Source organism: Apostichopus japonicus, chromosome 3 (genome assembly GCF_037975245.1).
Source record: "Apostichopus japonicus isolate 1M-3 chromosome 3, ASM3797524v1, whole genome shotgun sequence".
NCBI classification, from domain to species: Eukaryota; Metazoa; Echinodermata; class Holothuroidea; order Aspidochirotida; family Stichopodidae; genus Apostichopus; species Apostichopus japonicus.
Genome location: NC_092563.1, coordinates 25,778,746 through 25,795,361, shown reverse-complemented (window position 1 = coordinate 25,795,361; position 16,616 = coordinate 25,778,746). Strand labels below are relative to the sequence as shown.

The 16,616-nt window shown below is 37.5% G+C and overlaps 1 protein-coding gene across 1 annotated transcript; it reads left to right on the top strand.

Moving 5' to 3' along the window:
• On the top strand, nt 1-10,064 carry LOC139965636 (E3 ubiquitin-protein ligase TRIM71-like). The gene is made up of 2 exons (XM_071968210.1): nt 1-7,947; nt 8,020-10,064. The coding sequence occupies exon 1, from the start codon at nt 815-817 to the stop codon at nt 3,113-3,115; it is 2,301 nt and encodes a 766-aa protein (XP_071824311.1). The 5' UTR covers nt 1-814; the 3' UTR covers nt 3,116-7,947; nt 8,020-10,064.
• The last annotated feature ends 6,552 nt before the right edge of the window (nt 10,065-16,616 follow it).

Here is a 16,616-nt window from a genome sequence, read left to right as displayed (position 1 = left end):
CACGAAAACACTGATGAACACAATCAAAATGAGAAATATTATGAAAGTGACCTAAACATAAATTTAACGTAAGCCAAAGTAGCTAACTTATTAGTATTGCATGTACGTTATACTGCTGAGGTCCCAGCGCTTTGCTAGTGTCACGTTGAAAATGTATTAGAACGCAATGGACGAACCATGCCCAGGGAGTTGTTATGGAACAATGCAACGAACGTAGCATGGAGAAGCAGGAATTCCTGTTCAAAGAATGTTACGTAATAGCCATTTAAATCCTTATCATGGAGATGATGTGGATAACTTAAACCATTTACCAGGGGAGTATGAGGCTCCATGAAGACAATCCAGCACTTCAAAACTGCGACAGAGGGAAATACGTAACGTTACACGGTGACTTGGATTGTACAAATACGTGCTCAAGCTAGTGATATCGTGTAAGCATAGGCTACACTAATCAACGACGACGCCCAGTAAATAAAGCCTAACCAGGTTCCTTTAAAATTGAACTTGGGCCTAAAATACTTGATAGTGGATAGAAGTTCACTCGGCTTGGCATAAATTAGCGATGGCATCAAGATTTTGGTAAATCTTGCCCTTCACAGACCAACACCAAGACACATACTTCATAGTCTGCGGGAGCCTAAGTTAGGATTTCCCTGGTTTTAAGCTAGGCTTGTAGTTGTAGCCCTAACTAGCTAGGCTGATTTCGATGTAGAGAACTGGTTGGCCTACTCTCCCCCTGGTAGCATTTGCAGCACATTATCCCAGCTTGCCTATTTCCTGCATGCTAAGGAATAAACATTACAAAGGATAGACAATGCCCATGGCTTCAGCAGCAGGATCGGATGAGCTGAACGACTCTCAGCTATGGTGTCCACTGTGTTCCGATCGACTAAATGAACCACGTATTTTACCCTGTCTTCACAGTTTCTGCAAGCCTTGCCTTGAGGATAAGGTTCATGATAAAGAAAGTGTGAAATGTCCAGTTTGTTTCCAAGAGACGGCTTTGGGAGGGATGGGATTAGATGGGTTGCCTTCTAACATGCTTATTAATAATCTCCTGGATGTTGTCAGTGGCCATGATGATGAACTTGAAAATGGAACCACCAATTCTGTGCAAATTTGCACTTCTTGTGATGATGGACTTTCAGCTACTCACCTCTGCAAAGATTGCAATGAGGCCCTGTGTGATAGTTGTGTGTCTGCGCACCATCGAGTTAAACTTACCAAAGATCACCTTATCACAGAATTTGACGAAAGTGGAAGCAGTGGTAAGGCAACTCCAATCCCTAACTTTCAGTATTATTCGCCTCATCTCCCAGAGCACCTTACATGCTATTGTAATATTCATCCAAATGAAATTGTTAGACTTTTTTGCGACACCTGTAATATGGCCATATGCCGTGACTGCACACTCTCAGAGCACCAAGGCCATAGTTGTGTGTATCTCCAAGATGCAGTACAAGAAAGCAAAGCAATGTCTGTGCAACTACTCAGGGAAGTCTCTAAAACACAGAAGGCTCTAGAATCAAGTCTAACAAAGGTGCAGGCAATGCGAGATAGAGTCACTGCTCGATGCCAAACGGTGACTGCAGAAGTGCGGTCCACAATTGCTCGTCACGTTAGTTCCTTAGAGCAAAGAGAAGGGGAAATGCTAAGAAAGATTGAAGTCGTTAGACAGGTCAAAGTGCAGTCGCTTAATCAACAAGTCACCGAAATATCCAATGCTTTGTCCACCCTCGTTGAAAATGTGGAGGATGGTGAGAGGGTCTTGCAGAGTGGTGCAGACATGGAAATCTTAAGAATGAGAGAAAAGTTAGTGAAACAGATGCAGGTATTGAAGAACCTTCAGAGTTATTTCAACCCTCACGAAACAGATGAGATAGTTTTCACACCACCAGATAATGCCTTGCTGACTGCAATTTCATCCATGGGACTACTCAGCACAGGTGCTCATGCATCCAATTCGTATGCTACAGGAGGCGGTCTCAGGAGAGCCCTGATTGACAAGACAACACAGATACTGGTACATGGCAAGAACCACTGCAACGAAACGTCTTTTACTGGTGGGGATGTCGTCGAGGCGATGCTGCAAGACCCGAAAGGTAAAACACAGTTTGGCGAGGTATCTGATAGACAGAATGGTAGCTATACCGTGAGTTACATACCTCATTTAGAAGGGAGACACATACTCTCAGTGACCATCAGGGGAAAGCACATTCAGGGTAGTCCATTTCTCGTCAGTGTGGGAAGACCAAGGAACTATGCCACTATTGGTGCAGTTCTGCTCACATTTGGTGGTGAGGGAGATGGGGATGGGTTGATGTGTCGCCCGTGGGGTATTGCCGCCAACAAAGATGGGTATGTAATATTGGCCGACCGTAGTAATAACAGAATTCAGGTGTTTAAAGCCGATGGTACTTTCCACCATAAGTTTGGTTCCCCTGGGTCTAGAAATGGCCAGTTTGACCGCCCCGCTGGTGTTTCAGTAACACCAGACAATAACATTATTGTAGCAGATAAAGATAATCATAGGATTCAGGTTTTCACATTTAATGGACAATTCCTTTTCAAATTTGGTGAGAAAGGAAGTAAAAATGGCCAGTTTAACTACCCTTGGGACATTGCTGTAAGCAATGAAGGAAAGATCCTGGTTTCCGATACCCGTAACCACCGTATCCAAATGTTTCATGCCGATGGGTCCTTTTGGAATAAGTATGGCTTTGATGGTCCCCTGTGGAAACACTTTGATTCTCCGAGAGGTGTAGCTTTCACTAACGAAGGTTACTTTGTGGTCACAGACTTCAATAATCACCGCCTCTTGGTTATCCACTCTGACTTCCAATCTGCCAAGTTTCTTGGCTCGGAGGGGACTAGTAACGGCCAATTCTTGAGGCCTCAGGGGGTGGCAATCGACCAGGAGGGTAATATCATCGTGGCAGACTCTAGAAATAATCGGATTCAGGTCTTTCAGCCTAATGGTAATTTTGTGTGCTCATTCGGTTCGGGACCCGGTGTGAGTCTGGGGGAACTCGATCGTCCCTCTGGCATATGTGTTTCCCCCGATGGTCTCATACTCGTCGTAGACTTTGGAAATAATAGAGTGCAAGCATTTTGAAAATGAGGAAAGAACGACAGTGCTTGTCATGCATTCTGTTGGGAAGTAACATGCCTCATTGCTTGATATTGGCAAAATAGTGCCTGGTGTTTGATACATGTAGACTCTCATACATGTATGTATGTTATGCTGAGTAGATTACATACATATTACAGACTTAACCTCAATCTCACTACATTTTTAGCCACTGAAGTTGGGAAGTTCCAACTGCCTCTTGCCCTGTTTTTTTTTGTTTGTTTTTTGCTCAGTCTGTAAATGTTGGCTTCACAGCTGTTTTCAGCTTTAAAAGAAAACCTTTAATCAAATCCCAAATGAAATTGTTAGCATTTAAATAATTATCTAATGCTTTACATCGCTTGCTCAGGTATTTTGTAGAAAAGTATATATTGCTCTTTCTTGTTTTATTCCTTTGATGTTCTGAATGTGTTTTTTTTTTTTTTTTCATTCACAACATCACGATTTGCCGAATATTAGGCTGTTTGTTTCTATGAGAGGACATTTATTACGGGTCATTGTATTGTAACTGCCGTTCAAGTCACTCTCCCGTGAAGGAGAATAAATAAACATGTCTTTTTGTAGCTAAGTTAAAACAAAATTTAAATATGAATAATAGCAGATGAAATGTACATAAGCTTTTTTTTTTTTTTTTTTGTATTAAAAACTGTTGCAATTGCTCAATACTTATCTACCTCAATGTAAGAAGCTTTCTACCTCATTTTCTGTTACCTAATATTTAATGTAAATGAAAGTATTTAAATAAAGAGAATTAAAATGATGAAAATAGCAAAAGGAAAAAAATAAATATTGCATTGCTCAAAGCAAGTCCATTCTCAGGAAGTTAAATTGCCTATCTACAAGCTTTAGGGTGTGATATTTCAACAAGCAGCTGTTAACTGCAATTTATACTGTTCGAAGAGAAGAGACATTCAACCCTTCTAAAATGCCACATGGGAAATGCCTACTTCTAGGCTTCTGTTTCAAAATTATTGTTCTTACGTGTACAATTAAATGTTTTGTTGTTTTGATCTGTCTTGTTGCGGACATTGTCATCTCCCTAACTCTTTGTTTTGCATTTTTTACCTCAAAAATTATTTTTCTACTTTTTCAAAGCGTTATGTTCAAAATGTGCTGCACATATTTCTAAAGCAAAAATTGTAAAGGAAATTAAAAATTCTTATCAAATTGTTCAGGTGAAGATAAAAGTTTGCCCAATTTTTTGGTCAATTTCAATATTAATGTATATCGTGCCATATAGTCGATCCTGTATATTTATTATTAATTATTATTATCCCTTTGTTCTTGTTCTTGTCGTTGATGTTTCTTTTCTTACTTTCTTTTTGTTTTTGATCTTTGCTTGGCGATTAGCATGGACTAAGCATTTGTCTGTTAATATAACTTTTAAAATTCTCCCTTTGAGCTATGTAAAGCACTTTTGAAGAGCCTTTTAAAGTTGTTTTGTGAGAGCAGTATACGTTTGTAATTAGTCGTATGGAAACATCCCTGTGGGTGGGTACTATATATATTATATGTAAACAATACAATCATGGTCAGTAGATGTAGAAATGTGGGAAAACTTTCTTCGGGTCAGAGGGTAGGAAGATAACTGCATGATAAGCCCCAATAGTTCAGACAGAAAATTTGGTCATTTGATCAAAATTAAGGAAACACTGGCTTTACTGTAGGCAACTTTATTTATGAGGGAAATTTTTCCACTCCTTTGTTTTGTTTGAACATAGTTTTGATAGTATTAACAACTGAATTATTGGGCTGATTATGGATTTTTTTGTCACACCTTACATAATTATCCATTGAGGCAAGACAGTGCATGATATGTAGTTTGTCAAATATCTTACAGACAGAATTGGGTAGCTTTCTGTAAATGAATTTTAAGCAGTTTAAAAAATGTAATGGTTTTCAAAAGAAGGTTATAACCTTCCAGATGAGTTTCTTGTATTTGTAAGAGGGCATGTTGTAAGTACATGATTTTACTGTATTTTGTTTGGTTAAAGAAATATGACAATTTTTTCAGTGTTCATACCTTGATAAAGTTGATAAACTAGATATCTACATAACAACTTCAAACAGGAGTTAAATTGTCAGTTATAACATGGGCACATTTCTGGAACCAGTTACAGAGAAGTATTTCTTTACTGGTTAATACACAGGCAGACTTTCTGTACCAGTTATTACATGATAGTACATACCTCTCTTTACTGGTTACTACACAGGCAGACTTCCTTTACCGGTTAGTTCATGATAATACATACCTCCGTGTGGTAAAACTGGTTACTACATGGTATTACATACCTACTTCACTCGTTGCTACATATTGCACACCTCTTTTAGAGGTAACTATATAGAAATACATACCTATTTACTAAGATACTACATGTATCACGTACCTCCTTAAGTGTTAAACTGGTAGCTACATGTATGGTATTAAATACCTACTTTACTAGTTGCTACATATTGCACACCTCTTTTAGAGGTAACTATATAGAAATACATACCTATTTACTAAGATACTACATGTATCACGTACCTCCTTAAGTGTTAAACTGGTAGCTACATGTATGGTATTAAATACCGACTTTACTAGTTGCTACATATTGCACACCTCTTTTAGAGGTAACTATATAGAAATACATACCTCTTTACTAAGATACTACATGTATCACATACCTCCTTAAGTGTTAAACTGGTAGCTACATGTATGGTATTAAATAACTACTTTACTAGTTGCTACATATTGCACACCTCTTTTAGAGGTAACTATATAGAAATACATACCTCTTTACTAAGATACTACATGTATCACATACCTCCTTAAGTGTTAAACTGGTAGCTACATGTATGGTATTAAATAACTACTTTACTAGTTGCTACATATTGCACACCTCTTTTAGAGGTAACTATATAGAAATACATACCTCTTTACTAAGATACTACATGTATCACATACCTCCTTAAGTGTTAAACTGGTAGCTACATGTATGGTATTAAATACCTACTTTACTAGTTGCTACATATTGCACACCTCCATTTGTGGTATCTTCACAATAGTATGTTCCTGATTACCTCCTTAACTAGATACTATATTACCAAATACCTCCTTTATAAATATTTACATAAATCTTGTGGGATTCCCGAAATTTTCAAAAGCTGCATTTATGTGTTTCCTTATTAAGTGTTTTTTGGCAAACATTTGGTACTTCATTTCATATATTTTAACGTTAATATGTACCTCTGATAATTTTTACTTTGGATTTACATATACCTCATGTAAGGGGTTCTGTAATATAGCTGTGCAACCTCAGTTGTTATCTTGTCAAATAGTTTATATAACATACCTCCTACTGGCCATTCCTTCATAACATACCTCCAATAACAAATTATCCTCTCCCACTTCTGTAATATTCATTCTGTTATAAATACTACGTACAGGTCTCCTCAAATGGTTGCCTGGCTGTTAAATACTTCCTGTAATATGCATATGTTTCTTACATGCTGCTTCCTATTTACATAGATCTGTATTTTGATTATGTATTCCTGTAGTGTTTATTTGTTTTGTTTTTTGTATATAATTCTACAGTGTTGTGGCTATTACATACAGTAACTCTCTGTAAAGGTCACTTAGTTAATTAACATACATTTATTATAATGGTTAATACTCAGATTGAAAGTACCACTGGTACTGGTTGTAATGATTACATACTTAGTAATTTCCACTAGTCATTACATACTTCCTGTAATGTTTGCAATTCATTCTGCATTTGTCTTATATCTACACTAAGGAGCTACAGTACCTCAGTAAACAGTTAATGAACCTTAAATATCATCATTTATGCCTCAACCCTTATGAGTACATTGCATTGGCTTCAATGGGAGGGATGCATTGTGATGTCCTTAGTTAAGAGGTGTGTGAGGGTGGGGGTGGGGGAGGGGTGGAGGTGAAGTAAGGGAATAAGTTAGCTTAAACTACAACTACCTCAACCATTCTCTCAATATGATAAGATGTAACATTACCCCTTCTCTCTCACAAAAAATGAAATAAGACTTTGCTATTTACTGTAAGGATCCTTTGTTTCTAAAGTTTTCTCTTACAGCTCTTGTAAAGTTCTGGTGTGATGGAAATTTTATTTCAATTGTTTCAAAACGATCATATTGCTCTAGGTTTCAGCTAGGGTTAGTACAGTAGTTGGTAAATACTGCAAGTAAATTCTGTTCGGACCAAGTGCAACATGAACAATAGCCCTAGTACTGGTCAGTGTGTCCTTGACCACATTGTCAGTGTGTACTTGACCTCAATAGCAGTGATGAGGTCAACAATATAGCCTATTCTTACTGTATGAAGCATGCATCTTCAATACTGTGGAATGCTTTTGGAAAGTGGCTATGAACTTCTAGAAATTGTGTCTACTGGCATTCTGGCATCATGTATATTGTATCAAATCAGGATAATCCTAGCCAGTTACAGTGAAAATACACAACAACCAGCTCTTACAATTCTGTATGTATGGAAGGAGAGTAAGACTGTTCCAGACCAGGCAGTCACATTGTCCCTGTAAGCTTTCTATAATAACCAGTTTGTTGGACCATGCATATAGGAGTATGTTCAGGCAGTCATATTGTCCCAGTATATTTTAAAATAACCAGCTTGTACAAACATGCTTATTAAAGTACATCATGCAGTCACACTGTCCCTGTATGTTTTTACACGAACCAGCTTGTACAACCATGCATCTTGAAGTTCGGTCAGGCAGTCACACTGCCCCATTATGCTTTTATAATAACCAGCTTTGTACGACCATGCATATTGTAAGTTCGGTCAGGCAGTCACACTTACCCCATTATGCTTTTATAATAACCAGCCTGTACAACCACGGATATTGAAGTATGGTCAGGCAGTCACACTGTCCCTGTATGCTTTTATAATAACCAGCTTGTACAACCATGCATATTGGAAGTTCGGTCAGGCAGTCACACTGTCCCTGTATGCTTTTATAATAATTAGCTTGTACTAACATTCATGTATGTACAGTAGGACACTGAATATGTACACTATACCAGATATTATAATTTCACTATGCTTCCTCAAAAAGTGCTACAAAATGTTTTAATATTTTCCAAGTATGTTTGGGATTCTGTTGTCTAATGTACTTTGATATTGTAATTGTTTACTGCTTATCCTAAGCTGACTGTTTAGCCACTGTTCTCTGATCAGATAATAGTGATATAATTAATACAAAAAAAATATTTTTAAATTTTTTTCTTTACTTTCATTATGGATGGAACATTTTATTTGTCTAAACCAACATATGCACAAGTAGACCATTTCTCAGGGTCTTAAAATATTTTTTTGTTTTGCGCGACTTTAAAATTGCGAGGCTGTGCCTTCTGTTTGTTTCCCTCCTGTTCAATTAGCCAGATACTCATTAATCCAATTGTTTTGGTAGTACATGTTCTGATGCCACAGTAAGTCTCCAAGAGACTGCCAGTAAAGCTGCTTAACAGTAAAGTACTATTTTGTCTGTGTATAGTTTAAGTTCAAGTGTTGTATTGTAACCACATAAATTATGTTGAGTAACGTTCCTCCTGATATGTTTGATTGTGGAAGATTCCCAGTTGGTACTTTTAATCATCTCTCATCGGGTATTCTTTCCATCCACTTGGTCCCTGCACCCAGCAATACACTTCTCCCAAACTTCCATTTAGGTATATTTATACCAAGAGTCCCAAACAGGACGACTAAAAATGGAATAAGTATGACGTACATACTTAAAGTAGCCAGTAGAAGATCACATTTACCTGTATGCTCAATGCCAAAGCACTTTGCAGATTTTTTTCTGAATATTTTTCTTCCCGCAACATAGTTTTGACCGTCATGTTACCAGTAGTGCTTGTCGTGGGCCGGTTCGATTAAGTTGGTGTGTTTGGTAATGAGACTAACATCAATGTTAGCCTAATGTTGCTCTTTTGTTGGTATGTATTCTTATGATGAACCATGTAATCATGTTACTGCCACTTACTGGCTACATGGAACCGAACAGTATGCTCTAATGAACCAGTGCCTGCTCTGGTCAGCATTGATAATCAGCTGTAGCCACTTCTGATTTGTATTATTGCCTGCAATCATCATTGTAGGGGATTTTATATCCATGAAGTTAATAACATACATATCATGAATTGATCTCAGCCACCTTTGGTAATAACTTAAGTATCTTGCAAACATTAGCTCTGTAGTACTTGTTATACATTTAGCAGATTTCTACTGACATTTCTACTGACATTCCCAGTAACAATAGTTTCTGTGTTCCCCCCCCCCCCACCTACTGTACCAAGTGAGTGTGGGTAATTGGGTGGGAGTGGGGGTTCTTCTAATTCCTCCAGCACATCCTGAAGACACCATTTTATAAAGAAGTTAATATTTTTTGGCTTTTGGCTGTTAACATCAATTTTATGATTTCTTTAGTCTACATTATCAAAATAGTCAAGACTAACAGGAGAATACATCCAACTGAAACTTATCCATAGTATTTGCCATGCCCTCTTCCTAATATGCAAACCATCTTTGTCGCAATTAAATTATTTAAGGATTGTACGGCTTAAAGGGACCAAGGCTTTCCATAGAAACTATTGTTATTATCTCTTGTTTGTATTTTTGTGTGTTTTTTTTTCATGTTTTTTCTTCTTCTCCTTCATTTCCTTTGGGAATGATTGATTTGGTGAGAAGATTATTATTGCCTAAATAATGTAAGATGACCTTATGTGGTTGTTTCTAAATCCTTCCATGTTAAGTGTTGTTTTTTTGCCATATTCACGGGTTTTATTGTACCTTTAAAAACAGATCTATGTGAAAGAAATTAAAATTTCATTGTCATCCGCACGTTTTTAAATTTGTTTTCGAATGCACAGCATTGAATAAACCTGTTTTGCGGTTTAAATTTTATACTTCTTGTATCACTTTCTCTATTTTGTTCAAAACGGAAAGTTTCATTTTCCTGTTTTTGAATTTGTCTGTTATATTACACCCATTCATGGACACAACCCCTGCAGAAGGCACAGACGTAAACTAGTCCCAAAAAAACTTGGAAACATATTCTACGTATGTCAGGACATCAGCGACTTTTGCTTAGCAATGAGATTTTGCCGGGAGTCACATGACTTAGATAATAATAACATAGTAATAATTTATTTTATATAGCTCTCTACATCAAAGAATGATCTCAAAGCACTTCACAAAATCGCATAAAATATTACAGCTTAAAATTATTACAGCTTAAAAATATTACAGCCTAAAAATATTGCATCATAAAAATTACAAAAATAAACAAATATCCTAACAATAATTATTAAAGCAATAAAATTCGGAAATTAAAGACGAAAGCAATAAAATATGACAGCATACAATAAAACTAAAATACCAAAACTATTACTGCCGAAAATGAGTAACAATAAGACTCTCAATATAAATAGAAAATAAATTTGAATAATTTAAACAATCAAAATGATGGCAACACAAACAATAAAACTGGAGGTTTAAAATGAATAATACTTTCGAAAAAGGTAAGATTTAAGGAGTGCCAATGAGTTCACAACAAACAATTACCAAACTCAGAATGCTTATTCTCTGTGATAAACAATAGACCAAGATAGGTCAACAATATGTGCTAGGCTGAATAAGATCCTGCTAGGATTGAATGGTCAACTTACTTTTACACCTTCTCTGACACAGATAATGAAAGGGCTGTCCTTTATATATTGTTTAACCGGGTCAGGTTTATGACACTGTAGGGTCATGGTAAACAATTAATTGCGACTAACTCGATATCTTAATGTACAGATATTAAGATCTCGTATCTCAATATATTTCAATGTATGGATATTAAGATGTCACATCTTAATATTTCAGTATCTCAATGTGCAGGTTTTAAGTATTTTGGTATTTATTATTATTATTATTTGGTATTTATTATTATTATTTGGTATTTATGATTATTTTATTTATTAGGATATTAAGATATCCTATCTAAATATTTCTATATCTCGATGTACGGATATTAGCACATTAAGTATCTTAGTATTTCAATATTTTGAAGTAAAGGGATTGAAATATTAAGATGTCGTATCAGAATATTTCAATATCCTAATGCACACATACAAGGATTATTCACATAAAATATATTAATATCTCGTTGGCACTTCAAAGGCTCCGTACTGGACCGTTTGAGAAATCTCTTGAACATCAGTAGGCTACGGTGGCTTAATAGGGACATAGGAAGAAAACAATTGAGATAAGAAGTCAATATTTTGAGAAAAGAAGTCAAAATTTTGAGATAAAAAGTCAAAATTTTGAGATTTGGGGACACTTAATTTGTTTTCCCTATGTCACTATTAAGCCACCGTAACTGCTTTCGTTCATTACTTTTGTAACATAACATAATATCCTTTTCTTTCCTCCAGATAAATCCTCTCGATAAATCTGTATAATGCTACAAGTGGGTTGCTATAATAGTTTCCACTCCCCCGTCAGGGGAGTAATTATAGCTGATACTTAACCTCATTACATGCGGTAAACAGCTTCCTGTGATTCTCTACGTAAACAGTATAGGAGGAGTTATATATATAGGTACTTTACTAGTTCAACTTCTAGAGCTTTGCTATCTATTGTTTCAACAAGCTGTAAATGTTTTGCAGTATTCAAGAATCTGCGGTTATATTAAGCATTCACACATGAAACAAGCTTATCGACATGCATGTTGTTGGGTTGAGGGCGGTGGGGAGGGGGTATTCTTTGCTTGCCATAATAGACAGAACATGCGAGTGTAATGACAAGTACACAAGAACATTCGATCGATTTGCGACAATGAAGTTATATAATTAATTGGGGGGGGGGGTGGGGTGGGGTGAGATGAGGACTTCTTTGATGAACCATGGAGCTATTAACAGAGCTCCCTGGATGAACTAAGGGTTTTGTTCCTGTGAGTCAAGCTGGGCACTACCCGCCCCTATCGAACACATTATCATGTGCCTACCCTGTTATAATTGGCATTTGTTCTAAACTCCGTTCTTTTCTTGCACGACAGCGGTGACCTAGCAAGTTTTGTGTCATAAAATCGTTTATGTTTGTTTTGACGGAATACTACCTACAGAGCCGTGTATACTGTATGTCTATATGCTGCTCTGCATGACCACTGCTGATGCAGTGCGCCCTCGGTTCGCCGAATAAGCGTATTTATAATGCAATTGATACACGCCGCGGATTACGAACTATTCCAGGAAAAGAGCATAGAGCATCAAATTTCTCTCTGTAATAAAATAAATCAGGGTAACTTTATTTGTAGCCGTTGACTGCAAACTTAACCGATTCTAAGCATCTTGATAAATTTGCAAACAAGTTCGTACTCGCCGCTTAGAGATAACCAGTAGGCCTATTTAAAGTCGATAAGCCTAATTTTACCAAAAGATAACTTCAAGCAAACAAGTGTAATGTTATAGATGTCCACTGAAAACAGTTCTTTTAAAATTTGCATTGCTGAAGACAAATACATCTATGCGAAAATGCAGGTATATATGCAAGTGTGTCAATGTGTATGTATGCATGCGTGGCCTATACATGACGCCCTTGCTTGTCGGCAGGCTGTACTCAACAATGTAATTCGAAACGTATATGGTGGCTTAACTTCATACTTGGTATGGGGATCATACTTCCAGATTAGAAAACCCTACTTTGGTGGAGGTCAAGGTCACGAGTGATCAATGCGTGACCATCTTATAAACTAAGTTTAACCCATAGAAATTGAATTAGACCTTCAATTTCTATGGTTTAACCCAAATTACCACTGGGATGAGCTTCTTATGTATATAGATTCACCATAGTGAGCACCAGAACTCTATTGTTATCCGTAGACGGAAGTCAAAGGTCAAAACTTGAAACTCACGGTGCACACTGTTGCAACAATATGCGTTCTTTTAAACCGAATTATTAAGCCTGTTGTCTTTCTGCTTTACTTCAAAGCTTTAGGTGTACATCGCAATATGACTTCATCACTTTTATTATATTAATGTCACATCTCATGCAGAGCAAATTGAAACTTACATAGGTCAACTGTGCCACGATTGAGTTCTATGTCAGTCTATGTGTATAGCGCCCTCGATCAAAAACGTTAGTTCGAAATTTATTGGATGTTGAGGGGTTAAGGGCGTTGTCATCAAACCATCAACAGAGCCGTATATAGAGATACGGCTTTGACCATCAACAAGTTTGGTGGTTTCAATCATTATTACTGAATGTCTAATGCAACCATGGGCGGCGATCATGGGGGGGGGGGGGGGGAGGGACGGGGGACCTCCCCCCAATATTTTAGGTGAGGGGATATAGTATCTAATATCCCCCCAATATTTGGTGGCATATTTTGTTTGTGTGGCTATAAATTGAAAATAATGCGTGAGATTATTTATCCAAATCATATTTGACGGTGGTAAATGACACTTCGTGGTCGTTCCTGTGACCTGTGACCGTATAGCAAGTTTTCACTCATGATTATTATCGTAATGTCTGTACATCTCTTGTGTATGAGTGTAAGTACGTACAATCATATATATGATCCACATTGATATGGGTTCACTGGGTTTCCATTTGGCCTGTTTCCTTCAAGATTTCTAACCCCCGTCGCGTAGCCAAGGGGGGGGGGGCGACCGCCCCCCCTTGATCATATATTTTGTATTTTTTATGATATCGCTTGTAATTTCAAAATAGAAAATGCTTAGATGCAACTAACAAGGCCTGGGAAGTGCCATTTCCAGCGATCTGGGAGGCATTTTCTGCCAAAATCGATTATGCAATCTTCAGGAAATCCGTTCTTAAAGGAATTGTCTGGTGGAAGATTTTGATACATTGTCCTTGTAGTTATTATTTTTCTCTTTCTAACCATGTAAAAATTGTCCCCATTCGACATTTTTTTCTTGTAGAAATCTGGTTTTCAAATTCACCAGTTTCTCACCAAAAGTACCGTTTGTTCGAACGCTTCAATATGGTGTTTGACGTAGTGCTTGCAGATAGGCAAAACAGGCGACTTGAAGTTAGCACTCCCAATTCCGCAGCAAATTAACTCACGTGTAAGCACATTGAATTGCCTCATATATATAACGTACATACTCGCGAACGTATATACTACGATGCTCAGTTGGTGTACTTGTATAGCGTTACACATAACACTCACACTCAAACCACAGTTCATTAACTGTTCTTCGAACTCGCTGAAATAAAATTCACGGTTCAAATTAACAGTAAAAGGAAACTAATAAAGTATTCGTTAAACCGAAAGATGAAACTTGGCGGGATCGATGTCATCGCAGAACTGTCCGATTGTAAACGTTAGGGTAGCCTATACACGCGAACATTCTTCGCGCTGGTGCTGGATACCGCGATGTATAAACAACGAAGAGCCTGCTGTTAAAACTTATCTTGTGTTACACAAAGACCACGAAACCACCGATCTACTAAATATATTGCGGCTTACGGAGTTTTTTAAATCATATCTAATTTATAAGAAATTTCACCGGAAATTATTGAAGAAATTGATCGAATCGTTGTCAGAGCAGAATATAGCGCTGAAAAGCTTAGGCTTCGCAGAACTGTCCGATTGTCAACGTTTGAGTACAGCCTACGTGCGAACATTTTTCGCGTTGGAGCTGGATAGCGCGATGTATAGCCTGAACAACTCAGAGTCTGCTGTTAAAATTTACCTTGTGTTACACAAAGACCACGGAACCACCGCTCAAGTACATGGTGGCTTAAGGAGTTTTTGAAAACATATCTAATTTTTAAGAAATTTCACCGGAAATTAAGGAAGAAATTTATCTGTATACACACGCTGTTTTTGTTGTGATTACCGTATAGGTACTGTGTGGAGGGTGGGTTATGACGCAATCTGCTATGGCAGAGCTGACGTCACGTATTGTACTGTTCAAATCATATTTGAAATGTCTATCCATAACGATTAAAAAATCGTTTCTCTGTCAAACGCAACATTAGCGTTCTCATACTTTGACAACATGTTTGGAAAATTATTTACTATTTTTTAAGGTAACTTCTTTGGGCCACCAGACAATCCTTTTAATGGGATTTGCAGTGTAGATTTTTGGAACCTTTGCCAGCAAATAACATAAAGCACTTCACTACTACAAGTAATGACTGATCAAACCTACAGTATATGTTTCCCGAAAGGTAATAAGTGTGGTATCGAAGAACTTAGAATACCCGGATGTGTGACCTAATTAATTAACTTTGGCGTCGGCTTTTGAGTAGAACATTTTCTGAATGCTGCCATTTTGGGAAAATGTAACCATAATAGTAGTTACCGGCTTCGCGATCCCCGTTTTGGTCATTGCCGTCTTTGCAATCCGAGGTCCCCCTCACAATTTTGCAAGGTAGGTAAGAGCATGGAGCTATCGGTGATAGCTCCATGGTAAGAGTGACTCCAGAGTTTTCCCTTTGAAACCAAAAAAATCGGATCAGAGAGAGAGAGAAAATCTGAGTCTGTAATAACTATAGAAATTGACCTAGTGGTTCAATTTCTATGGTAGTTACCTATTATACAAAGCGCACATGTAAACATGTGTGCAGGGCCGTGTAAATACGGCGAACGTTTCGATCCTATACAGCAAGGATATTATGCAAAGGCGAACTGGATAAGATCTGTAGCAACTGAATGAATGCTTGATTACACGGATACCATATATGAAGAAGGCTGCAAGAGTCAACACTACCAATCTTAGCACATATAAGATTGAGAGGGGACATCATTTTTGTATACATACAAAGTTTATAACTGGTCAAATTACAACTTCACCAGGGTTTTTAACTCATTTACCGGACGACATAGTTGCAAGCTACAGTGAAGCCAAGGGTTAACACTAACTAATTACAACCATGGAGCATGGAGCTATTACCGGTAATAGCTCCATGGTACAACACATAAGACATACCATCGGGCTACAAGATGTAAACAATCTTGTGGTTCTCTGTCATGTATGTCTATCGTTTTCACTGTCCATTAAATAATTTTATTTTAATCTCTCTAACATATATTACATAAGACTTGAAGAACACCAATAGGAACACTAGATTTCCCTGGCAACAATTAGGCGTACGAGGCGAGGTGTGGGAGGGGGCAGACTACCAAAAAATCAAGGGACACAAAATTTGTTGAAAAATTCGGGCAGCCTCGTTACAAAACATGAAATTCAATTTTAAACTTAAAACAAATCTATTTCAAAAGGGTTTAATACACGGTCGCTTGTCTCAATTTTCCTATATTTCTTGCCGAACGGTCACAATTCTTGCCCAACTAGTCGCGTTCCCGATTCTGGCCCGAATCGTTTCCAATTCTTGCCCTAATCTTTCCCGATTCCTGCCCAAAATCGTTCCCGATTCTAGGCGGAATCGGTCCCGACTTTAGCCCAGATCGTGTCCGATTCTTGCCTGAATATTTCGACA

Excerpts from the sequence above, each read along its gene's own strand:
- LOC139965636 (XM_071968210.1), top strand. The coding sequence starts at position 815 with ATGCCCATGGCTTCAGCAGCAGGATCGGATGAGCTGAACGACTCTCAG.